Source organism: Pieris brassicae, chromosome 9 (genome assembly GCF_905147105.1).
Source record: "Pieris brassicae chromosome 9, ilPieBrab1.1, whole genome shotgun sequence".
Lineage (NCBI taxonomy): Eukaryota > Metazoa > Arthropoda > Insecta > Lepidoptera > Pieridae > Pieris > Pieris brassicae.
The window spans coordinates 13372671-13397721 of record NC_059673.1 but is presented as its reverse complement, the minus strand read 5'-3'; the positions used below and the strand labels follow the sequence as shown (position 1 = coordinate 13397721).

The 25051-nt window shown below is 33.6% G+C and overlaps 2 protein-coding genes across 2 annotated transcripts; one reads left to right on the top strand and one right to left on the bottom strand.

Annotated features, from left to right (window-relative positions):
* The first annotated feature begins 1024 nt into the window (after nucleotides 1-1024).
* LOC123713972 (transcription factor E2F5) lies at nucleotides 1025-19368 on the top strand. The gene is made up of 10 exons (XM_045667901.1): nucleotides 1025-1395; nucleotides 1745-1950; nucleotides 6134-6297; nucleotides 7078-7274; nucleotides 9413-9657; nucleotides 10980-11088; nucleotides 11483-11588; nucleotides 12349-12497; nucleotides 13045-13146; nucleotides 15155-19368. Exons 2-10 carry the CDS (start codon nucleotides 1747-1749, stop codon nucleotides 15268-15270), a joined length of 1392 nt encoding a protein of 463 aa, XP_045523857.1. The 5' UTR covers nucleotides 1025-1395; nucleotides 1745-1746; the 3' UTR covers nucleotides 15271-19368.
* Nucleotides 19369-19388: 20 nt separating this feature from the next.
* LOC123713973 lies at nucleotides 19389-24464 on the bottom strand. Its single transcript, XM_045667902.1, has 6 exons — nucleotides 24278-24464; nucleotides 20725-20817; nucleotides 20499-20646; nucleotides 20215-20293; nucleotides 19944-20124; nucleotides 19389-19666 (listed from the first exon to the last, which is right to left on the bottom strand). Exons 1-6 carry the CDS (start codon nucleotides 24366-24368, stop codon nucleotides 19515-19517), a joined length of 744 nt encoding a protein of 247 aa, XP_045523858.1. The 5' UTR covers nucleotides 24369-24464; the 3' UTR covers nucleotides 19389-19514.
* Between the last annotated feature and the right edge of the window lie 587 nt (nucleotides 24465-25051).

Sequence of the window (25051 nt, the reverse complement as noted above, 5' to 3'; positions counted from 1 at the left end):
CATTTCAACGATGAGATTATTTTGTTGAGCTTATAACTGGTAACAGCGACATAACAACCTGTGTCATCTGTAATCAAAATATATAAATTTTGGAAAAATAATTAGTAATAACACTATAACAAAGATTAATATGTTGAGGTCGAAAATCCTAAATTCTGGACACATATAATTAAATAATATTCCGCATAAACCAAAATAACAATAAAGAATCGACGTTAATATTTAAATAATCCGAGACCGTTATAGAAAGATATATCGAATTAAAATCATTGCTTGACCTACGTTCTACTTACTAGATAAGGAAGTCAAACTGCAAGCTCAATTGTTAAATTTTGTGAAGATTTGTAAGTGGACGATAAGTAAACTGAAAGTCCACAAATATCACTGTAATAAGACATACAGGTTAAGTTTAACTTAAAAAAAAACAACTTACTATGAAACAATAACATTCATTGACTAGGATCGATTACGGAATAATTAAGCGAATAGGTACCATTTTAATATGTTTGATTATGAAAAATCTAAAAATCAATAAATTTATATACTCAAGCTATGTTTTAGAGAGTATATGTACTCTAAATTAATAATTATAATTAATCAGCTGATATAGAGTATCGAAAACACAGCTCTTCAGTTGTATGGCATAGCATCTATGCCATTCTTTACCAAAATTCATCTTGATCGACGGTTTAAATACGACAGTACATAGTTTTCAATATAATTATAAGTTGCTTTATTGATTGTCACCCAAACAACTCATACTTTTGAGTAGGGAATAAAATTCCTTCACATTTTAAGTATCATTAGAATCTTTTGAAAATAAGAAACTGTTTATTATTATATTTTTAAATTTTTCCTCTAACCAGTCTGATTCATTCTTTGTCATGCGCAAAGGGCTAAGCTGTCTACAAACCGGTCGTGCAACGAAAATTAAAAAATTCGTTATTTTTTTATGGCTTCTCAAGCGAGGGGAGGAATTTAGAAAACGGCGTCTAGGGGTTGCTTGGGCTTGTACGGTCGCATCGCGCTTGCGCGCGTAGTTCGCGCCACTGCTACGTCGCTTGCTAGCCAGATGTTCTGAAAAGCTTCCTGTCGTCGTTTGATACCTCTGCGTTTTTAACTTGTTAAAATATTATAAAATGTGGACTAGGGACCTTATTTTATATCTTTTACTAGTGATTTATTAGATGTGTAAATTGATTATGTGTTTTTGTAAAGTGTGACAATTAACTGAAAGTTATCGGGCGACTCGATATCCACGAGTTCACTCGAGAGACGAAACCAACAAAGCGGCGGACATTTTATTTTGAGTACTCGATAATGTAGCGTTTGCGTCGAAAACATTAAATGTCGTTTTATGGTTCTGTATTCGAATATCGTTCGCTTACACCTTTTGTAAGTATAATTTAAATATATTAAGTTAATTATATGAAAAAATCATGTTTACGCAGTACCTGATATGCGGTTATGATTACGAATTACCGCTAGGTCGTCGATATTTTTGGTAAAATGTCGTTGAAATAATGACGTAAGCTAATTTAGACATTTGCTTGCATTTCTGGAAAATATGGAAATGTACTAGAACTTATTAATTTTAAGAAGATTCGTGTCAGAATAAATTTGATAAGTTGTGATTTCCGCGCGCAAGGCGCCCCTAACCTCTTCCAATTTTATTGAACTGATTACGTTTCCTTAAAAAGCAACTAAAACGTGTTGTATAATATTGATGTTATTGGGGTGTCAGCGATGCCGAGGGGGGTGAAGCGAGGGCAGGCGGAGGGCGAAGCTGAGGTGGTGGTACGCGTCGGGGCGTCTCCGTCGCAGACCACGCTCCTGGATGACAGCCCGAGCCAGCCTATCAGCTATCACCTGCTAGATCATGGCTATGGAGCCACGCCACAGCATCAGATACGGCGGGAGGCGCCCTCCGCACCGCCGAAGACTTCAGAAGTAAGTTTAAGCCTTAATCTTTATAATTTGGTGATTAGTTTGAGGTCATGATGGAGTTAGGTACAGTTTAGTGTTATACCAGATTTCTACACTGACCATTTGTAAGTAAGTTGTATTCATGTCTTTTATGTTAATGAGATCATGCTCTACATATCAGCTGTTCACAGAATTATTGTTTTCACAATGATTGCTCATTGAGAATTCTTCAGGAAGAGTTTCTAAGAGACTAAGTGATATATTTCATGTAACATGAAATATATCAGTGAATAAACAGTTTTTTTGAGCAATTTTTAATTAAGTTGGTTATCAACAACTTAACCCACTAATTAAGTAAGTAGATTAATTTAGTTGTCTATAATATGACCTAAGGTTGTTTTTTCAACAATATCATCATTTTAAAAGTTATCTGTATGTCAAAACATATAGTGTTAACATTTAGCTTAGAAGCTTATGAAATAATTAACTAAGGACATAAACATTCATCACTTTTATGCTTAGATGCACCTAGGAAAATTTACTGCGTTTTAGACAATGTGTTTAAATGCAAGATGAATGCACATACATTTATGTAATATATTTTATTTATTTATCATCTCTTAAGTAATCACAGAGAATCTTTAAGACATTTTATATCAAGAAAGTGTTACTGTGATTTTGGTTATGGTTGGGAGATTTTCACTTAATTTAAGATTATCTTATAAAAAACGGCTGTGAGGCTTGACACTTGCCACAATAAGATTAATTATAAAAAAGGCTGGTACAAAACAATATCTTACACAGGGTCTTCAATTTTGACTGTACATACACAAGGTATGCAAGACAAATAAATTTTTGTAAAATGTATGATTAATTAACCATTTATGGTCCCAATCTTTAGGGTCAAAGACCTAAATGAGGTCAATGGACCCAATAGTACATGTGGGGTGTATTATCTATTTTTTACATCATATGTTAAATACTTTATGAACAAAACAATAAAAAATTGTATTACTGCAAAAAAATATACATACAAAGAAAATACAACATGGGTTATTGTTTTTTTTATATAATTTATATCAAATACTAAAATCTTATGTAGGAGTTGGAAACTGATACTATAACTGTTGGAGCTGTCATATAATAGTAACATGGAATTATTTAAATGATTTTGTGAATATTTGGTTACAAATTATTGAAGCTGAGTTGTTTTACAACAAATACATTTATAACTGAGGTAATCTAGACTCTTTAATCTTCAAGACATAGTAGTGTTGATATTTCTCTATTTGATCATATAATTTTCATAATATCTGAAATCATACATGTGCTTCACTTTGTTATAGCAGGAGGTCTGATAAGCCAGATTAATAATAGGGAAATTAAAGGAATTTGTGGAAGGAAGTGGTTAGGAAGTCCCTTAGATAACATGCTTCTGTGGAATTTTAGTGACCAATCTCATTTTATATAGGTTGTGTGTGAATAAACATACGCCATTTTGTTGAGATTTGATAGAAATTGCCACTTACTGGAAAAGATTTTCTATGTTATTGGTTTAATTTTTATAATTATGGATGTTTTCCTATTTTTACTTCCCTGTCGATTTGCGTCTTTAACGACTCATATCGTAAATTTAACAGATTTTCCATAGAAGGATATACCTTTGTAAAAGTTTTAGGAAATAATAAAATATTGAAAAGTATAATTTATGAATTCAGATTTGTAGATAAAAAAACCCTATATCCCGATTGGTAACAAATAGTAGGAACAATGGTTATAACGCATATTATAGTTCATATACCATGCCCGAACTGTTGTAATTCTTAAAAAATATATTCAGGTCAAGTTTTCTTATATTAATTCTCTATGTCCTAGACCTATAATTATCTCTTTCCTTGATATTTGATTTCGTAAATATTGATCAGATTATTTTACTTCAGTAAAATACTAAATGTATTAAATATGTTAAGAAACACAAGTTCACAATTTGTCTCGAATGGCGATTACCCGCGTGCGACGCCATGTGGCCCAAACGCCATGGGGTCACGTGGGCAGGTACATATTTCCTGCGCTCCTTTATTGCGCAATTCAACTTTACTGTCACAGTGTAACCGTTATGGGTAGTACAATTTCATGTAACTTTCTCTATACTCCATTACTCGAACTAAAATCAGCCCTAATCCTAGAGGTTGCATTACAAAATTATTTCTAACAGATCAGAAGGGATTTGATTAGTAAATACGAAATTGTTAATGCAAGGGTGTCGAATGATGTTTTATCTTAGTTGTCGCGCTTTAAACATCTGCTCTGATTTAGACGATGCACAAAGACGAGCGGAGTCGAGACCCCGCAAAGCGTCAAATTAACAATAGTCTTGTCAGTTGACTATTAATAATAATACAAGTTTTTAAGATAAGAAATTGGCATTCTTTTGCCAGAGGTCCCTTCCGAGAGCACGGCGCTTTTGTGTTGATTCTAATTTATGTTTGGTATTGTGTACGGGTACCCTCCCCACACACTTCCTTCAAGGGGGCTTTGGCCCCACGTTGCTTTAAGTTGAATTAGTTGCATCGGTTCATTGAAAAATGCCTCATGCATTTATCCTGTGATCTACAAATTTATATTTATCTTTATGTAAATTGTTTTACTTCATAATTTGACATACTGTGGTGATATTTAATTAAAATGGTTAATGGATTTAAATTATGGAGTTACGATGATTGACTCTGTGATATAAATGTGTTCTGTGTCGTGATTAGGTGTTGATACGCTATACGTAATTGAAGAGTGGCGATTAAAAATGACGTACCTGAGACCGAATATTCTTAGAGTGAGTCGTGATTTTTGTCACGTTTTGCAGTGGATGCAAGAGTGGAAGAAAAATCTCATTACACCTCAATAATTACGTAATTATCTAGTTATCTGACAATACAATAGCTACTTGTTTAATGTTTGTTGCGGTCCTGCCACTATTGTTTTTAAAGATATGGCTTCATTGACAACATTGTAGTAGCTGGCATATATTTTAGCATTAAACTACGATATAATTTAAATTTTCACATTTTAAATCATGTTTTGAGGGGTGGGGCGAGTGAGATAGCTGTCATCGCCACTCGCTATGGTATCGACCTAAATTAAAGTATAATTTAGGCGTTGAAATATTTTATGACTGTCTTTTCACGACATCCTTTGTACTCTGAAATTCTGTACATGTTCGGATCAACTGTCCAGTACTTTGTGTGTGTGATAATATCACGTACATCTCCCCACCCGCACATAATATATTTACGATTTTCATTCTTTCAATTATAAACATTAAAGATACAATTACCGTTAAGTAATTGTGCGTTATTAATCGTTATGGACAACAAATGTCTTCCAACATACCAGTTTAATGTTTATAGCAGGAACGAATCAATCTCACGACAGACTGGCTTCAAGTCGTTAGATACGTCTTTCGTCGAAGGAACAACTTTCTTATATACTTTTATTTTATTTATTTATTCACACTTTAAAAAAAAGAAAAACAAATAATTTAATACATAAAACTTATAAGAGATAGAACGAGCGGCATTATCGCTAACAAGCGATCTCTTCCAGGCAACCCTAGTAAGGGAAAAAACTAGAAAAAGTAATATGAGTAAAAGTGCAAGAATTAAAAAAAAAAGAAATATGGAACCTTAAGTAATTAAAAAAAAAGATACACACTTTTTAGTTTGTATTTTTATTTATCTACCGCTAATCTCATGGATTTATGAATGGCAATACAAAAGAATAGGAACTACAAGAATTACACAAGTCACAAGAAATGTTTATGCAAGAGCTTTTACCTTAGTTCTTTTCCTTATTTTTACACAGTAAGATTTGTTAGGAATATGTTTCAGATCATATATCGCGTTAGTTGCCCTAATATAAGTTTCTATAAATCGATTGCTTGTTAAGTTTACCTAAATAATAATCAAACGAAATATGAACTTTGTCCAATTTACAATTCTACATGGTCAATTTATACTTTCGACAAGTTATAGTTTTGTAGTTAGGAACTAAAGACGATGATTACAAGTCGTGTGTTGAGTACTGTAAAACTAATTTTGTACCTACATCATTTAATGATGGTGATAAATGAAATGTCATCTACGCAGTTCACCCTTTCCATGAGACGTTTGTATAGTACTTTCTAAGTCTTAATGTAACGAATAATTGGCAGACGGTGAAACGGAGACTCAACCTTAGCGAAAGCAGTTCAGGAAGTCAGGGGCATGTGGTGCCCATGAAGGCGGACTTCAAGACGCCCAAACAGAAACGAGTGAAGGTCCTCACGCCGTATAGTCGCCCGTCCAGTTCTATGAAAAAATACACAGAACGCTCCAGGTACAAATTTATTGATACAGGTAATTTTGGGTTCGCGATTTTTTGCTTATCATTCCATCTCATTTTGTTTTCTCTGAATGAGTTCGAATGCAATTTATGCTCGTATTCACTTTGATGTTCCGGAAGTTTCGAGATTTAGTCTGCACAATGACAGTATTTATTAATTCATTCGTTATAGTAACGTTTCATTGGTGTGGTAATATCAATGGTATTAATAGGTTTTGGAAAAACGCATTATTGCATATATTGCATTAAAATGTTTTTATTCGTACAATCACTATTTCATGTATTTTATTGTAAATAACTTAAGGTCGTTTCGAATAAGTAGCGAGGCCGGTGGTAATGGTATTAATATACAATATCGCAATTTCGTTGTTTTGTCCCAATTAAAAATAAGTAAGATTATTAATTCGCGGACCAAGTAAATACCACTATTTTTGAGCAATTAGAAGAAACAAATTGTAGTGATTTTCTTTCTGGTTCAAAATCTGGTATTTCTTGTTCCTAAACAAATAGCGCCGAATCCCTTCGCCAGATTTTCAATGAAACAGTAGTCAATGTCCAGTTGATCATATTATTTATTGATAAATATTGACATCTTTAGTGAAGAAGCCGTATTACGAATGACAAAAGATATGTGGTGGTCGAAGATTAATTCGTAAATGTTAGTAATTATCATTAATAAACAGACATTTGTGCAGGTTCTTAAATGTGCAAATATTTGTATGAAAACTTTTTTTTATTAATAACGTTATTCAATTGGTCTGTGGTTTGTTCCAGGTTTGACACATCATTAGGTTTATTAACAAAAAAGTTCGTAGCTCTGCTCAAGTCATCGCCTAACGGAGTTTTAGATCTGAACGTTGCGGCGGAATACCTCTCAGTACAAAAACGTCGTATCTACGATATAACAAATGTGCTCGAGGGCATTGGGATTTTAGAAAAAAGATCGAAAAACAATATACAATGGAAATGCGGTGAGTGCTTTTAACCCCTTGTAAAGGGTTTTGCCGACCGTTAGACTACCTGGCTTACATGTTCCCAGTATTGTTTCATTATACACATATTACCATAGAAACCGATTTATCTTCGCTAGTAACTCCTTAAATTCCTGAGACGGGAATGAGGTTGCCATGTTAGCTAATAATAATAATAAACCCATTCTCAATCCATACTTTACAAATTACATTTCCATACTAATCAAATGGTGTTAGTTTTGTTTTTCTTAGTCTTAAGTTATTGTTATTACCATCACTTCGTGTTATGCAGTTTAGGCCTCCTCCTGAATGCTCCATTTGGATTTGTTCTTTGTTTCCACCATCTATTTTTCCCGAGAAATCTTTACGATGTTGTCAGCCTATCGCATTTGTGGTGTTCTCACGTTCCATTTTCCTGGAGGACCCCTCGGAGTCTTCGGGTGGCTTCAGCCATCCATCTTTTATCTGTACACCTTGCAACACGGTCAAGGTGCATATCCAACCCATTTCCATTTCAGTTGTAAGGCGTGGATTGTAATAGCTGATCTTAGTTTTCGACCTGATGTGGTCACTTCGTATTTTGTAAATATTTATGATTTTTAGGATGCTCCGCTTCATTGCTCTCTGGGCACTAGGTCACCTTCGACTTAACTCTTTCCGTAAACGTCGAAATTTGGTCAACGTAGACGCATGGGAAATTGCTAGTATTGTAGTATTTTTATCTATATACAATATTTATTTTGTCAATTCGATATTTTGATATCATAGTATAAATGTAAATAGATTAACAATAAATACATACATGGTCGTTACAGCCGATGACGTTGTTATAAGTACCTAATACATAGAATTCAGCCGGGGCCTTTGATTTTGGTCAAAATAATGTTGTTGTTGTTCTAAAGGATGTCGTCGTACACGGTTGTGACTGTAAATAGGATGTAGGTTACATGCAATTATTCCAAAAACATAAACTAATCTCTTGTGGTCTCTTTTGTGGTGCTATGTTAGGAGAAGATGTCGTTCGACGTCCATCGTTGTACTAGGTCCCAATTTCTATTTGTATCCTGCTATAACTATAAGTATTCGCTGCTTATCTCTTTCAATGTCAATTTATGGTCTTTTTTATTGCTTTCCATTTCAACTTAATGACCTGTAACCTAGATGGAGCAGAGGGCGTCCTCAGGTAGTCTCCATGGGGTTCGGTTCTTCACCTCTCTCCAAGTCATTCCGGCTGTCTTTGCACCTATGACACCTATGATACAACGCCACTTTTGATTGGCACGGCCATGCTTACGCTTTCATGCTTGGCATATACATAATTGGAATCTTTTTGGAGTGTATGGCCTATCCATGTTCCATTTCAAGCTAGTTTAGTTCAGTAATTAGCTAGTCTTTGTACGTATATATTTAGCCGACTTTCAGAGTTGTTGAGGTTGAGGTTCAAATCCCTGCTGTGTACTAATTGATCACTCGGGTACACTTCCCTTTCTATATATTGATAACAGATTTACATGAAAGGCGCATTTAGAATACATGTGCAAATCTGTGGTTCTAAGCAGTTATTGTTTCAAAATTTAAACTAACAAAACTTACATGGCAACAGGGGAATCTGTAATCAATTACGAACGTCCTGAACAAACTTAAACACTGACCAGCAATCCGGCGTTGTTAATAATATTGCGCTAAGGAATGTGTGGAAAATGTTAAAAATTATAAAATCTGATGCTGAGGAAGCTTATTGAAGGATACTATCCCTATTGTTGCAAGGAGAAATGAAGGGCTGAAAATCTCCTGCAAAATGTATTTAATAATAGATTTATCACTCCTACGGTTATGAGTAGCCATTATTGCAGCAATACGTTGCATAATAACAAGATTTAATTATGAGCTACCGGAGACACGTTACAAAACAACTTTGTAAGGAGTTGAAATTAAAAAAAAATGTAAGTAAGGCCGATCAGTCATCAGTCAGATGGCTCATATAATTCGTGTATAAATATAAAGATATATATCACCAAAAAAATACAATACTCTGAGGCGAGGTGTTGTGGCGTATTCCTGCCTCTTATAAGCCATCATAAAAAAGGCATTTTAATAAATAGCTCGTATTTTAAGGTAAAAAACTTATTTCCTATTAGGTATAGGCGCAGAAGGACTAGGCGAAGAAAACCGCGTGCGTCGTTTGCGACGGCAAGTGGACGCTCTAGGTGTGAGAGAAGCGAGGGTGTGTCGGGCGTTGGCAGTGGCCGACCACGCTCTCAACCGTCTATCGGAGGAGCATGGCCAAAGGGCGTATATAACGTACGCGGACCTCCGATCTATACGCGAGTTTAAGAACCAAACTGTCATACCTATCAAGGCACCGGCGGATAGCAAGCTTAATGTGAGTTTATATAAAGTCATATATGAATTTAATATTTTATTACATAAACTGGCTATACATTGTGAAAGTGGAAACTTTGTAGTTCTTATTTATTTCATCAATTAACACGTAACTTAGATCATATAAGCAGTAAGTGCTGAAGTTGGGAAATTGACTTGCTTTATAATGAATAACATGTTATCGTTATTTAGAGTGGGTATGATACTTTAGGCAGTTGAACTTTAATACAAGTGGCTTGATTTAGACATTCGATGATTGAATAATTTTCTTAACAATAATATTTTTAGGCCGTGCCTTAAACCTTCTACTAGGATTTCGATGTATAGGGAAGTTTTTATTCGGTATCTCTAAAAATAGACTGATATGACTGACTATAGAGTGCACACTTTAATAAAGTTAAAATTATATTTCCCAAAAAGGTATAAAAGTAAGTATCTAGTTTCTAAAAACTGTCATTGTGAAAAAAGCATGATTTCTGCCTTAATTTGATTATCATGTCAGTTATCAAATATGCATTAAAATTAATGATGATTACATGTGATACATACGAACAATTCAATTATATTTAATTGGTTAAAACGGCGTTGCAGTAGTTAAACCTTAATATAGGTTAAAGGTTTTACTTTTAACAATGTTTCAGCATCTCATATTGTTTTATAATCTTAGGCTAATATCATACCAATATTAATTATAAATGATAAAATTATATTTTAGAGATGTCCTCGTTTGTGCACAGAAACATACATATATATTTTTAAGTGGAAGTCGAAGTAAGAAGTAGACATGGGGAGAAATTGGCTGTGCCAAATATCAATCTGGAACTGATTAGAAAAAAAAACACCTTTTGTATGGCAAATAAGGTTTACAATAATTTACCAAAGGAATTAAAAGATCTTCTGACTAGAGTCTTTAAAAATCGACTTGTGTATTACTTTTGGAAAAAATGTATTGTTCAATATTGCGTGAGACACTGTAGTTAATACAAATTTAATAACATTTGATATGATATGTACGATACAAATAATATAAAAATTCACCAACTCATATGACTAATAATGTAAAAAATAAACTCCTTTAAAGACAAATTTGCGCGCCATTGTGTGTGGCAGAATATGCGAACTTACTATTGTACCATCTTACTAATTTTTGTACCATTCTTGCAATAAATGATTATTATTAATAATAAGATGATAAAACAATTGTGTTAGTTAATCACAATATTGGCTGTCTATGATGTATGTGTGTCTGTGTGATCTTGTCCAGATTCTTTATTAACCAATAAAATTGGCTAAATGCGTTTTTAAATATTAACATAATTCCAGGTCCCTCATCCGGATGAGGAGAATGGCTACTCCATCCACCTGAAGTCCTATTCTGGGGAGATTGAGGTGTACCTCTGTTCCAAGGAGCGGTCTTCATCGTCATCCCCAGGTGAGTTTAGTTACTGTGGCTGTTAGTGTGAGAGTTTCTGAAAATAAAAGAAATTGTACTTTTGCGTTAGAGAGAAAATATCTTAAAACGAATTTGCCTTGTTTCTTTAATTGATCTCGGTCCCATAGTCCCATTACCTGCTATGGAGTACGGGACTGACATTGCAGCGTGTTTTATCAGAAATTTAAAGTATTAACCATGTTATTTCATTATTAAATGCATCTGAAAAGAGAATTAGGCCCCGCCGATGAATCTGATTAAATATGCTACGACGAAGGTGGGTTTGTATGTCAGCTCTGTTTTTGTTGGATAAAACTAGAACTTTCTAGAATCGTATGATTGTGCATTTATTCTGTTGATAGACGGATAATTAATACATTATTTTTGTCAACAGTAATACTTCCAGCGGACCCGTTACTGGAGGACAACAAGGCGTTACTCGCGCCCCTTGTCGCCCAAATGCAGGCGATGCCTTCAAGCTCTATAAGCGCTAGTTTTACGTAAGTATATTCCTTAATATTTAAAAATTTTAGTTATTACTGTCATATTTAATTATAGTAATTAAAAATAAAAAATCAATGGCGCTACAACCTTTTTAGGTCTCAGATTTCTGTATCTATTTCATGATCATTGCTTAATAGAAAAGGCAAGTAGGTGATCAGCCTTCTGTGCCTGCACAAGGTCGACTTTTTCCAGGGTAAGCCGGTTTCCTCACGATGTTTTCCTTCACCGTTCGACTGATTCTTAAATGCGCACATAGAAAGAAAATCTATTGGTGCACAGCCGGGAATCGAACCCAAAAAATCTCAGGGATGAGAGTCGCACGCTAAAGCCACTAGGCCAACACTGCTCATTGTAGTAAATATTTTATTTAAGTTAAATCTTTATTTTTGTACCAAATGGCCATAAATAATAAAATTAAAAAAATGATTAAATATGTTAATATTTATTTATTAATGGCATCGTGACGATTACCCGCTAAAGTGATAGTGATCTAGATTAATTTTTATATAAAATAAATTTTTAAAATAATACGATTTTTTTTTATTATCGCTATTATTAATAAAAACTTTATCTTATTTGGGTCTTTGTATTATTTAAAGTTTTATTGTACAGCTTACAGCATATATCACAAAATTTAGGAAATTATTAGTTTTTGTATGGTCAAGTAGTTTTTGGGTATTTTTGGTTATATTTACTATTGATCAACGCTTTCTCTTAACTCCCCTAAGCTCTGCTTTAAAAATCATTATTTTTTAGAACCCCAATTAAGCGTGAGCCGGACAGTGACGATGATCAGGCGTGCATGTCACGCAGTCTTCCCGTACAATCGCCCTGCGTCACGGATCCCACTCTACCATTGCATTCGAGGGTTGCGTATACGACGACTGTCGATTTGCCTGCTGATCGTGAGTATAATAAACTAGAAATTTTAACCCTTTTAATCGCATTTATGCAACTAAAAATATAATGTATTATAGACTTGAAATACGTAGATACAGGATTTACACGTGTTCTCGTTATTTTAGAATCGTAAATTTTTATTATATTATAATTATAAGACTTTAAGGCATCACTTGACAATATTTATAAATTATTAAACGGATAGTAAACAAACATAATTTATAACGTGTTAGTTTAACTTTCTATTTTTTTTAATGATAGTATTAAATTAGTTTTGATACATATTTTCTTATAACGTAAAATATAAAATTCATAAAAGAAACGAAAAGAGGTTCGTAGCCGACGAAACTGTATTGTTTAATGCATGTCTTTAACGAAAATGCATGGGATTCATGATTTTTTTTTAGTTTAAAATTGTTGTTAAAAAAAACTTTCCGGCGAAACATAAATTGTTACGGGTTGCCGAGAGTAAAGTTCCTTGTAATCCATCATATTTAACTTACCGGCAAATCAATACACTACTTTCTACTGATTTTAAACGAATAATTGCAGATTCCGGAGCCCGAGGCAGACTGCGAAACGCTTTGATCTCAGACAGCGACTTCGCCCCTATGTTAGGTGGAGGACGGCAATTGCTTCACAATGAAGAGACGGGTAAGCGTATCTCATTTAATTATGTAAAATATGAAGTCTGATGGTTCTAATAATGAATTCCATAATTCGGGTACACTGGTGAAGGAGAATACCCTATCACTCGCACCTAACAAAACCATAGTATAATAAAGAAGCCTAGTGCTTCTTTTGTTTATTATATTTCATCTGATTGTAAACCTTTTAATACTAGTTTATTTGATTTTTTTTGTTGAAAAAACATTTTTAGTACTCTATAATATCTTTGGAGTTTCCATTTGGTTTAATATTAGATCAGGAAATTCTAATTATTCTGCTGCGTCTTGTTTTTTATGCAATTTACTATGTAAGGTATTTTTAATTGCCCTGTGAATAATATACTACAAAATTGTAATAACTCAGCTTTGAGGGTATTTGGTCTAGTCTAGCAGCTGATATGTGTTCTAAGGTCGTATAGGTCATACATTAAACGTGGCTTAGTAAAGGGCTTAAGCTAAGCTTAAAGATGGAGGGCAGAAGAATGGTCGTTTCGTAGCTAGCACTCGGCCTGTGACTTGTGTTGCATTCACATCACAGTCAGAGTTCTAGCTACGCGGCGTCCGAAACGCCGAATTTTTCACATTCTCATCGTCTAAGTCCATTTTCTGCTTAATTGCGTGCGGACATCATCAATGTTAAACAAAAATTTCCTACAGTGTATTGGATATTTATCGATATCATGTATACTTAAATATAACCGTTACATGTAGTATCCGAATGATGAATTCGCCAATCAAACACTGTGTGTTCTTATTTTAAATCTATTAAAATAGATCTAGAAGTTTTAAAAACAACTTTAATATATGTTGTCGACTATTTTTGATTATGTCCGCACTAAAAATAACATTGGTCTCACATGCTTCCACTCATTATGTCATCAGTCATTGGGCTTCAAAAGCTTAGTAATACATAACAAGAAAGAGTTTTCAAAAGTAATTTAAAAAATATATTTTATTAAGGATAATAAAAAACACAGTGTTTTTGGATTTACTAATCATTAAACTCTTTTGTTGTGTGTTATCTGTGACTTTTTGTTTATATGTATGGATAACCTATTTTTTGTGTTTACACGTGAAATATAAAAGGAAATGTTTGTGCTATTAATTGATAAAAAAATTATGGCTTATTACTGTTTATCAATGTTGTTATAACAATGCAATTAAATAAATAATAAAAATTTTAATTGTTACTAAAATAATTTAAAATTGTTTGAATCGAAGCATTCAGCTTGTCCAGATAGTACATTGTACGTATCATACGCGTTTCGCTGTACTTACTACGTCTTTGCAAAAAAACAGATTATGATGTGCTTCCAAGAAGACACGAAAATGATGTTCTTAGCAATACTAAAATAATATATAGGATAATTTAATAGTCTAATAATTGCTTGCTACAATGTACTGTGGTGTTAGCGTAAGTTGTACATAGCCGTGTGGGTTGGAGCCGGGGCTTGTTGTGAGCTGTATCCCGTGCGGCTGCAGTTTTGCTTGTAGCACCATGGGATTCAGCTCAAGCACTCCCCACTAACATCATCTACTAATACCGCATTCCATCGATAACCAGCGCATCTAACCGTACCAGTATGTGTTTTTGTGCGTAAATGTGATAACACTAAAGCAATTCTAAAAGCTTCTATCAAAGTTGTGATCGCAGTGTGAATTCTAAACATGTATGAAACAAACAGAGGAAATTAAGAACAGTATGATTTTCATTGTATATGGTGTTTTTTTTGTATTTTAGGTCTGGTGGGAAGATCTTAACTACGAGACTACAATTCTTATCTTTAATTTACTTCTAAATATTTTTAATATGCCATCTAATATTATTAAAGGATAGTTGGGGCTAAATGATTAGGCATTTGTAAAAAATTTAAAAAATACATGAATCGAATAAATTGTAATTTTTATTATTTACTTTGCAATTGTTTTTAAGCAGATTACACAACATGATGCATTTCGATTCCATTTTTGACGTAGTCGTCGTTACATTTCAGAGCCGATGGAGTTGGAGCCATTCCTGGCCTTGGAGCCTCCGATGTCGGCGACAGACTACGGCTTCTGTCTCGATAACGACGAAGGTCTCTCGGAGCTGTTCGACTTTGAATTCTAGGCCCTTTCGAAGACACAATCCTCGATCTATCTTCGAGACCTGTCACTTTGTATGCAAAAATCACTTTCAGCTCTCGAAGCTGGGTTATGGCTTGAGTCGCGGAGTGGGCGGTGTTTGTGTCACGTGTAAATATTGAACTATTTTTACCCGGATCGACGAAAAAGTTTCTACTTTTTTACCATTGTAATTTACGGGATAGTTGTGAACTCTTGGAGTACCTCAATCAGAATCAACGAGTATTTGCAGTTCGAATGGGAATGTAAACGCGCGGTCGTTTGACGCACATAGAGCAATAATTTCGAGCTATTACGGACGAAGGGTCCAAGCCAAATTGTCAAAAGATGAAATCAATTTATTCCAAGCATTAATAAGACGCTCAATGGCGATTATTCTAGACTCAACTTTCATTTTTTTTAATGTAAATAAAATTATATGTTTTTTTGTAATGTTTAAGTTTGCTCTGTTAACAATATGTGTATTGGTGGAATACATATCTGCGCTAATATTCAAATCTTCTTTAGAACATCTTCCGATAGCGCTTCTGCATTCAATACCAAAACCCAATTTCGATATTTTCAAAAATTGTAGACGTCTTGAACCCGGATCTCGTGGTATATTGAAGTCGCTATTGGAAGAAGAGTACCGTCGCAGGTCAAGTGTCCGTGTAGATAAGGCCACATGCGTGTACGTTCCCTTCCGCGGCCGCACTGTACATAGTCTCGCTCAAATCGGCCGCGGCCTGTACATATAAAGTAATGAACGGTGATATCATAGCGGCCTTCGAATTTTACTTGTAAAGCTAGAATAGGACCCGTCAATGCTACGTTTGTTTGCACGATGTGGGACGCACCTGTTGCACGTATACGCTCGAGACACGCTACTCTCATTTAATAATAGAATCTATCTTTGACTGGCTTACAGAATACTTAGACAAAGATTGAGAGCCGAGAATTATGTAGTCCCGTATGTTAAAATCGTTGTCACACTTACAGATATGTCTCGTCCGAATCAAAGGAGCCAAGTTGGACTCCTGTGTGTTAAGTATGGAAGTCATACCTTGGCACTAAGTTTTGATTCTGAATCTCACCCTTATTAAGTGATTAGTGGTAGAAGATCCCTCCCTATGTGAATAAAGGGTCTATTTTGGTATGTCATGTAAATATTATTGACGGTTCGTTAAGTTGAAATCTAAAAGTATATTGAGTCCAATAAAAAACTATTCGTAATTACGCAACAGGTGCGTTTTACTTCAAAATATAAGCCACACTCGACTATTGTTTGCCAAATATTTAGTTAATATTTCGGTTACGTTAAGCTTCACGTTTAGTTGTCACTGTAAATACGGGCGGGGCGGGGTCGTCGCATTGTTTATTATTTCAAGTATCATTTGTATAGTACAAAATGTAAAAAAAACTGAAACCGTCTCGTAATGTAAGTACATTCGACATTGTTGCGGATATATGCTTTCTTTTGTCTATTGGTTTGTGAGGGATGCTGAAAATAGCCAAATAGGCCATAAATGAGACCTACAGTTTAAGACGTATGTTGTTATAGTAGTTATATATTTTCTTCAGCGTCAAGGTACGTGAAATAAAGTTTTTATTTCTATAATATGAACCCTCATATAGGTGTTTAGGATTCCCTAAAGCAAATCTCTTATCCTAAAGCAATTCTTTCGATGATATTTTAGCTCTATTGAAATCTTCCGGGCTTATATTCGCAACGTCGTTAGCGTGCGACGCCCTCACTCCGATTAGTGTACAGCACAAAATTGTAAAAACCTATTAATAAGTGCATATCAAAATAAAATATTTTAGCGGTAAATGCACGTGCGTATGTTGAATGGGTGAAGGCGCTCATGGGACCTGTGCCGCTACTCTAGTAACTTCCAATAGCGATCGTGATACCGAAGCTTTTAATGCAATTCGAATGATCGAAACCATAGTATGATGTCGCAAACTTGGAATTGCGCGGTACATAATCTGATGAGCAATCGTTATGGCTTTTGGGATTTAGAGTAGCAGCGCTGCTGGTATTTGAACATTTTAACTTTTAAGTCGAAGCTCGCTATGTTAAGCCATGAACTCTAGTTTGTACCACTAATTCTGATGTACATATACTATTAAATAAATATCTATAGACTTTATTTCCTGTTAATGAAACCGAAATTGGAAAAAAACTAACATGTGGGATAAGACGGGTTCATAACTCAATTAAGAATTTGCGTTAAATATACGTATTTCGAGAGAACATCAGAATTATTTCCATTAAAAAAAAAACAGAAATGTTGGCTTTGCATAGCAATCTTTGATGATGAAAATGGTTGTTTTATTTTCCCTTCATTGAGGACTAAATTACAAGGCCTTATAAGTTGACATCGAAAGCGATATTGGAGATCGTATTTCGCGATATATATTTGTAAGGACAAGAAAATTCGCTTCGATGTCAACAATAAGTCTGCAAGAGATGTCGTTAGATTTTGTTGCGATGTTACGTTTTGGTTTAGAGTCCCGCCAGACACTGTTAAATCATTTGTCTTCATTAATACCTAATTAAATAAGTAATGAATTTCCACTATTGTATATTTTTCTTAAATTAGTTTAAAATTCATTAATTTTTATTTATGAAACATTCGAATTGTAATAGCAAAGAATTCGTTTAGATTTTATTGTTGTTTTAAAATTCTAAGTGATCGAGTAATGATGAGGTCACGTATGCGATTTATTATACTTTTAATTTTTAATTTTGTTGAGGAGTTGGGAGATATTATTTTATCGTAGGATTTTTTGCAAATCGTTTGTGACACATATTCAGGGGCCAACGATACGAAAAAGGAAGTACAAATTTAATTTTTTTTTCTTGTATTTTAATACTATCTTCTAATTGGTATCACATTGTATTATTTATTACTTTCAGTGTTTTCTGTTGATTTGGATTATTTTAGATCAGTCGGACCAGAGACATTAATGAAATTGATCAAATGTGCTCCGCATTGTAATGAGGATCAATTAGGAAAAATTATTTAATATAATTTTTCAAGTCTACGAGTCAATCAAATTTAAGAGCCGCCAAAAATTGTTACAGAAATCTCTTTTTTTGTAGCTGTTGAATTTGAATGACCTGCTGTCTTCGAGAAATAGCTTCGTCTCGATTGAGAAAAGTAACATATAACGCACATAATCAGTTAACAATTGGAAAATACTGATATAATTTCGTATAGATAGAATAGCACTCGGAATATAAATAGAACGATACGAGTTCTACGTACATTCAAGTACTTGAAATAGTGATTGGTTCCGTAAAGCTCGACCGCGCGGGCGCACCTGAGAACCATTGAATCAAAACTTTGATTTTGACGTGGTTAATATTGAGATTAGTATATTTCGAACTATATGTTTGGAGGCAAATATTGAATTGTCTGTTGATGCACTTATGTGCGAATCTGTGCCTGGTTGTAAAACCGATTGTCAAGGACCTCATACGTTACGCTTATCTAGGATGTATAACAGTTCATTGAACTTTCCGTCTGCAATTAACTGGCAGAGAATAAACAAAACAACGATTTCTTGTGACAAATGCGTCGTGTTGACGATCCACAGGGTCCTAATGTACATTCGATTTGATAGTAACTGTTTGTTCTGGATGATTACTAGCAATTATTTCTATGGTATAGATGTAAAATTAGGCGTGCGCGCATTGTCGAATTGAGATTGAACAGTTATTATACGGGTCGTTAGTTTGTAACAGTTCGATTTTGTTTACGTCTGTCGCGGGATTATCAATTTGTATAGTTTTGTTCACTGTGACAATGTGTACTTATTTCTACTTCCAAAAAGCCTATCAAATGGTATTTAGTTAACTCGCTTAGTGATGGACATTTTTGGATGGTATGTTTTTGTGTATAATTTTATCTGGTTTATAAATGGTGCAATGTTATACTGTATTTATGGAGTGCTTGTGAGATGTGTCGTGAGACTGATCCCGTCGTTTTTTTTGTGTTGGAAGACTGAGATTGATTATTCCAGTATCAAACGTGCGAGTTATTTGTTGATTGAATTTAAATATAAAGTCATATATATAGTTAGGTTATATTTTTTAATAAATATAATATTGAGATATGTAATATAGTCCTGTTTTTTTATTTCCTATACAATACTTAACAACTAAAGACTTAGAACCCTAAGGTTTCTTAACATTTTTTTGGTCCTTAGGACCTACATTGAAAATTCTATGTCTAACAAACGTCAGTCCCGGATGAAGGCCTCTATTGGGAAATCTTTGAAGGACGTACTCCAGATGTCTGTAAATGCAGTGCTGACTAAGTCGTTAATGAGCGGCCTTATTACAGCGAATCCTGGTTTCCAAGATGCATTTATAATACGATCCAAAACACTCTCTGTAAAGACAATTTATTTTAAAGCCATATCATTGTTAGACCTTTAACTTAGGTAGGAAAATTTACTTTAAAACGTAGAAAATATTTGTAAGTAATTGTATTTCCACTGATATTGTCAAGAGAGTTAACTCAATTCCAAAAGAAAACTAAATTCAAAATACAACGAAAAACGCATTTAGCATTTCCTATTTTTATACATAAAGAACTTTTATCTAGAATCAGAAATAGGTAAGAAAGATCACGAGTTGAGTCTGCAGAAGTTGGACAACATTCTTACCCATTATACTCCGGCCTTGCAGCAGATTGCTGACATGGATATCCATATCGCCAATATGGTCGATCTCAACGAGTACATATACGCCGCTTCCATTTCGTTTGATTCTCGTTGTCTGAGAGTAATCACGTAGAGTCAAGTTCCAGTGACCAGTACGGAGTACTCCAAGACCGAAGGCATCTCCCTAAAATTGAAGGTTGGTTATGGCTTCCTACAAGGTATTAGGTTTTATAAAGCAGTATAAGGATGGAGCTGAAATATTATTCAGACTCACCTTAAATTCGTAATCACCTTCCAGTGATTTTTCAGGAAAATATTGCGAATAAATTATTCTCTGATTGTCCCAATCTGTCCTATAAAATATAACATAGAATTTGCGTATGTTGTCAAAGATTATTGTTTCTTCAATGTCAAATATGATTGGATATTATAAGGTTTATGTTACAATGAATAACATACCTTCAATTGGAATTAAGTGGACTATTTCAACAAGATATTAACATATAAAGTAATTAAGTAAACGCCACTTTTATATTATGAATATATGTAGGTACTAACTTGTATTTTGTGACGGTAGATTGCGACCAACCTCGTTCAAAGACGTTTTTTAGTTTCAGCGTATACCCCATCCCACCTACGGTTCGGACCTGCTTTACCTCACGCGCGAAATGAGGATCAAACGGTGCAACACCCATATCTGGTATACCTATAATTTATTCCATGCAATGCAATGGTTAGTGTTGGAATTTGATTGATAAGCAAGTTTCTCTATCCTAATGTTTACCTCTCTTAAAATATGGCTTCAGTTTATTTAAGGCTCGTTTGACGCATCCGTCGAACTCTGGCGATTTCTTCTTGCATGTTGCAAATATTTTTTCTGTAATATAAGACAGAATCTTTACTATGAGGCGTCATAATCAACTCTAATCGTTATATCTAGGTACTATTTATATAATAGCATTAAAAAAACTACCAGGTTTAGTTTAATATTAAATATCAGCTACGTAAGATGTTATTAAAATGCATTATGATAATGAATAACATAGACCTCAATTGTTTTATGGTACCATAAAACAATCCATAATTCATTTAATTAGTTTATCTTCAAGGCTGGTAACGTTTCACAAGCGGTTAGAGAATATGTTGCGTCAACTTAACGACTTGTTGTCCATCCAAACGTAATGTGTGTACACTACATAGTAATATATCTTGATTTTGCCTCCGTTTTTTTGAGGCCTTAGTAGGTTTTGAACTAGAATATTTGCCTATATTTATTGTAAGCGATGTTGCTTGCTCCAATATCCATAATGATTCTGTTCTTGAGAGGGTAATAATACATTTCAGATACTCCCATAGTCATCAGATCGAGGGAATTTGGATTTCTTCTCGAAGGGATTTGCATAGTGAAGTATGATGTACATATTTTGTAAAAGTAATTTTGTATTATTAGTAAATAATACAGACACGTTGATAGTGAAGTTGCAATAATAAAATCGTATGATTGTTAGTTTCTATGATTATCAATTATATAATGATTAATATCATAATAATAATAAAATAATCATAATAATAATAATTAATAAAATAATTTTACAAAAATGTTTAAAAGTCTGAAGATAGAATATCGTAGAATCTTAGTTGTACGATGTAATCTATTAGCGATTCCAATATATTAAACAGACTTCATAGTAAGAAGCTGGATTAGGACAGCGTTTCAAAATTTTAGTTATTATCTATGGTGATCGCTTACTAAATTCATTTCATCACTTGTTAGTGTGGCTGTGTTAGCCTTCACCTTTCTCATATCTTGAGAAATATTTCCATTTAAAATGAGTAAATTTTGTAACAGTGAGATAAACAGAATCCTTCAAACGTCTAATCTTGAAGCTCCGCCTAGAAATAACCTAATAACGTATGTAAAAAAGTATGATTATGTATTTATCTTCGATGTTCAATGAAACTTGTGAACTGTCAGCGTTTATCTAATTCACTGTAACCTTAGATTTTTCTTATGATCAAATTTTCCTTAAAGGCTGCCAAATTATTATCGATGAAAAAGTATTTGAAATGTGTCTTTGCCCTGTCTTATTTCGCAGTTACGGGTCTACCAAAGAGTATATTATACTGGACTAAACGCAATCTCATTTATAATACCTGGCTGGCGACTGACGTACGATAATGACCATAGTATATATTACGTTTATAACTTTTAAACACTTTACAAACTGAAATAAAAATATTTAATGACGAACAGTGTAATACTTTACACTGGTTGAAAAACATTCGTAATTTGAAATTAGACATAGACATAACATTTATTACTAACGAAACACAAAATAAACTTAGCAAAGTAAAGAAGTCTTATGTAGAAGTATATTTTATAAAAAAAAAATAAAGATATGAATAATTTTTAAGAAATAGATAAATAAATATTTTTGGATTGATTAAAAACTAGATTTCGTGGGATTTTTGTTGAGTACCAGATGTTCGTTATAACTGCAACAAAAATGTGATTTTAGTACATTATGATTATGGCAGCAACTTTTTTTTACCATATTAGGATATGATAAAACGACGTTCGTGAAAGTAAACGTATCGTAGGGTGTACCGTGTAAGTACCGGAAATAAACTTCAATCAGTATAGTATTTCTCGTCGTAATATATTACGCAATGATTACATAAAGTCCCGTACTTCCCCAGTCAAAGGGCACACATTTTACGTCTGTCACTCAGCAGGAGTATTTCTCTTAGTAGGCGGATCTGCTGTGCCTTCCAGAGCGAAGAATATGAACAAGTTGATGGCGGGTGTCAGCAAACAAGGCTACGTTCTTTCCTAAAGAGAATAAAAATCCAGGGGCGCTATATGGATTGCATACATTTCTTTCATTATTTTTTATTTCAAGTCATTGCTGCAAAATCCTGGGATCGAACCGTCGACCTCAGGGATTTGATTCACGCGCCGAGCCCTTTATGTACTTGCTTATAAGTGACAATAATCTAAGAAACGATTACTGTTTTTCTAGGTATTTGAGGCGTAGACCTAATTATGCACTAGATAATAACACTGCAATAAATTTATTTTAAGATAGAATAATGCAAATGTGTTTAACCACAGCAACCACGAGTCAATGCAAACTGTGATTGTAAATATTAGCTTACATTGACTTGTATTTTGTAGCGTATAACATTGACATTAATAGGTATTTGTTTTGCCAGATTATTTCACAAGATCGGAAGCCGTACTCCGTCGTTTGTAAGGAGTTAAGAGTTAAGTTATTTATTAAAGAATAAATTAAATCGTCATTCCATTTAATTCATTATCTACTATTTTTTGCATTTTATTTATAAAGAAAATAATTGATATAACAACAATCTAATCGGACGTTAAAAGATCTTTCACATCGCTTTAAATTAGTCTCGTCAATCAATCAATTGGGCATATTAAACCTGAGTTACGCCGCGCAATAAATGAATCATTCCATATTAGGCATCCCAGCATCCTATTTGTCCCTCCTTTAAAAAAAGCGATGTCGCCAATAAGTGCATGTCACGTTGAATATTGTATTTTATTTTTCATAATAATTATATTTTGAGAATGTAATATTTGCTAAAATATGTGAAATAGTTGCTTTGAGTTGGACGGTATCAGCCATGATCCCTTACTTGTCTATGAATGGAATATATCGATCGAAGCAGATGTCAGGTTGTATCTGCCGCATTCTTTTTAAGAGCTTACGTTTAACTATCAAATAGGGTAATCGTAAATTTTGTTAGAAATAACTACGTAGATACTAGCAGAGAAACAAAACTAATTTTTAATTTTAATGTAGATTGAATAATTCATGCTGTTTAATAATATGAGATTAACGTCAACATTACAAAATGGCCTTATTTGCCAAAATATTAATTCTTGAATGTTACTTATGTAATGACTTTGCGACCTACATTTGATCTTTCACTGCGTCGAGTATCATTTAATGTTACTTCATATAATCGAAAATTCCGATGTCTGATAATTGTGTATTGTACAATTGTGTGTTATGTATAAGTTCAAAGTAAATTGAGTTTCTTCTTTTGTACATTGAAGAAATATATTTTTCAAAGATATTAAATTTCGGGCCTATTTTTTTGGAATATATATTACACTTTTATAATCCTTTATATTAGTTTAGAGTTTAATAAAATTTATTGTTGTTTTATATAGTTCTTTCAATGATTTTTTTTTCTAAAATATAAGTTCCTTAACTAAAAAAAAAATTTGAACTAACTAACTAATATTTTATAAATAAATTATTATATATAAAATACTGTAGAAATAATATTATAATGACACTTACGAATTTCAATTTCTTCCTTTTCCGATACTGTGACTTGAGATAAACTTAACACTATAACACTAACACTCAATAGGTATTGTAAATAATACATTTTATATCTTTTCGTAGCTTGGGGCACGTTGATGTTTGAGCAACTGTTTTGAATGCAGTCTCACTTGTCATTGCTGCAGGTCTGCGAAAGTATCCCTACCGTTGTATTGCAAAACATTGTATGTTCTGTGTGAGAATAAAACGGGGATTATATTTTTTTATAGTGTAGGGAGCAAACGAGCCTACGGGACGCCCAAAAAGGGCATTAATCATAGCCTGGACACCTATTTTTATAGGTGCGTTGTCGGTCTGCATTGTGCCCATCAGTGATACATTGGAGATAATATGAAGGTCATTCGTTTATATGTAAAAAACTGCTTCCTGTAACTAAACTTCAATACGAAACGTAAAACGCCTGATGCTTTTTAATATCCAGTTGAATTATCTCGGTGGAGCCATTCAAGTTTGTATAAAAAGTAAGTACAAATTTGTTCCCAGAAGTCTTCTCAATGAGACGTAAAATACGTTTTAGTCAGGCGTAACAAGGCTGTTAAGGATTTATTTATCTTTAAAAAAAAAAAAGTTTGTGATAGTCGTTTATAACGCAGCATTCGTCTAACGAGCAATTAACGATTGCAGATAAATCGAGTTTAAGGTCAATTTGTTATTAGTAATATCTTCAAAGTTACTTTGACCAACATCCCATAAATTTTTCAACCTTTTTTCTTAGTGAAACACTAAATT

Bases quoted from the DNA above. Each gene is read 5' to 3' on its own strand.
- LOC123713972 (XM_045667901.1), top strand. From the start codon at position 1,747: ATGCCGAGGGGGGTGAAGCGAGGGCAGGCGGAGGGCGAAGCTGAGGTG. The intron at 6,298-7,077 runs GTACAAATTTAT...GGTTTGTTCCAG, and splicing joins AAATACACAGAACGCTCCAG to GTTTGACACATCATTAGGTT. The intron at 9,658-10,979 runs GTGAGTTTATAT...ACATAATTCCAG, and splicing joins CGGCGGATAGCAAGCTTAAT to GTCCCTCATCCGGATGAGGA.
- LOC123713973 (XM_045667902.1), bottom strand. From the start codon at position 24,368: ATGTATTATTTACAATACCTATTGAGTGTTAGTGTTATAGTGTTAAGT. The intron at 20,647-20,724 runs GTAAACATTAGG...AATAAATTATAG, and splicing joins GAAGCCATATTTTAAGAGAG to GTATACCAGATATGGGTGTT. The intron at 20,125-20,214 runs GTGAGTCTGAAT...CTTCAATTTTAG, and splicing joins AAGGTGATTACGAATTTAAG to GGAGATGCCTTCGGTCTTGG.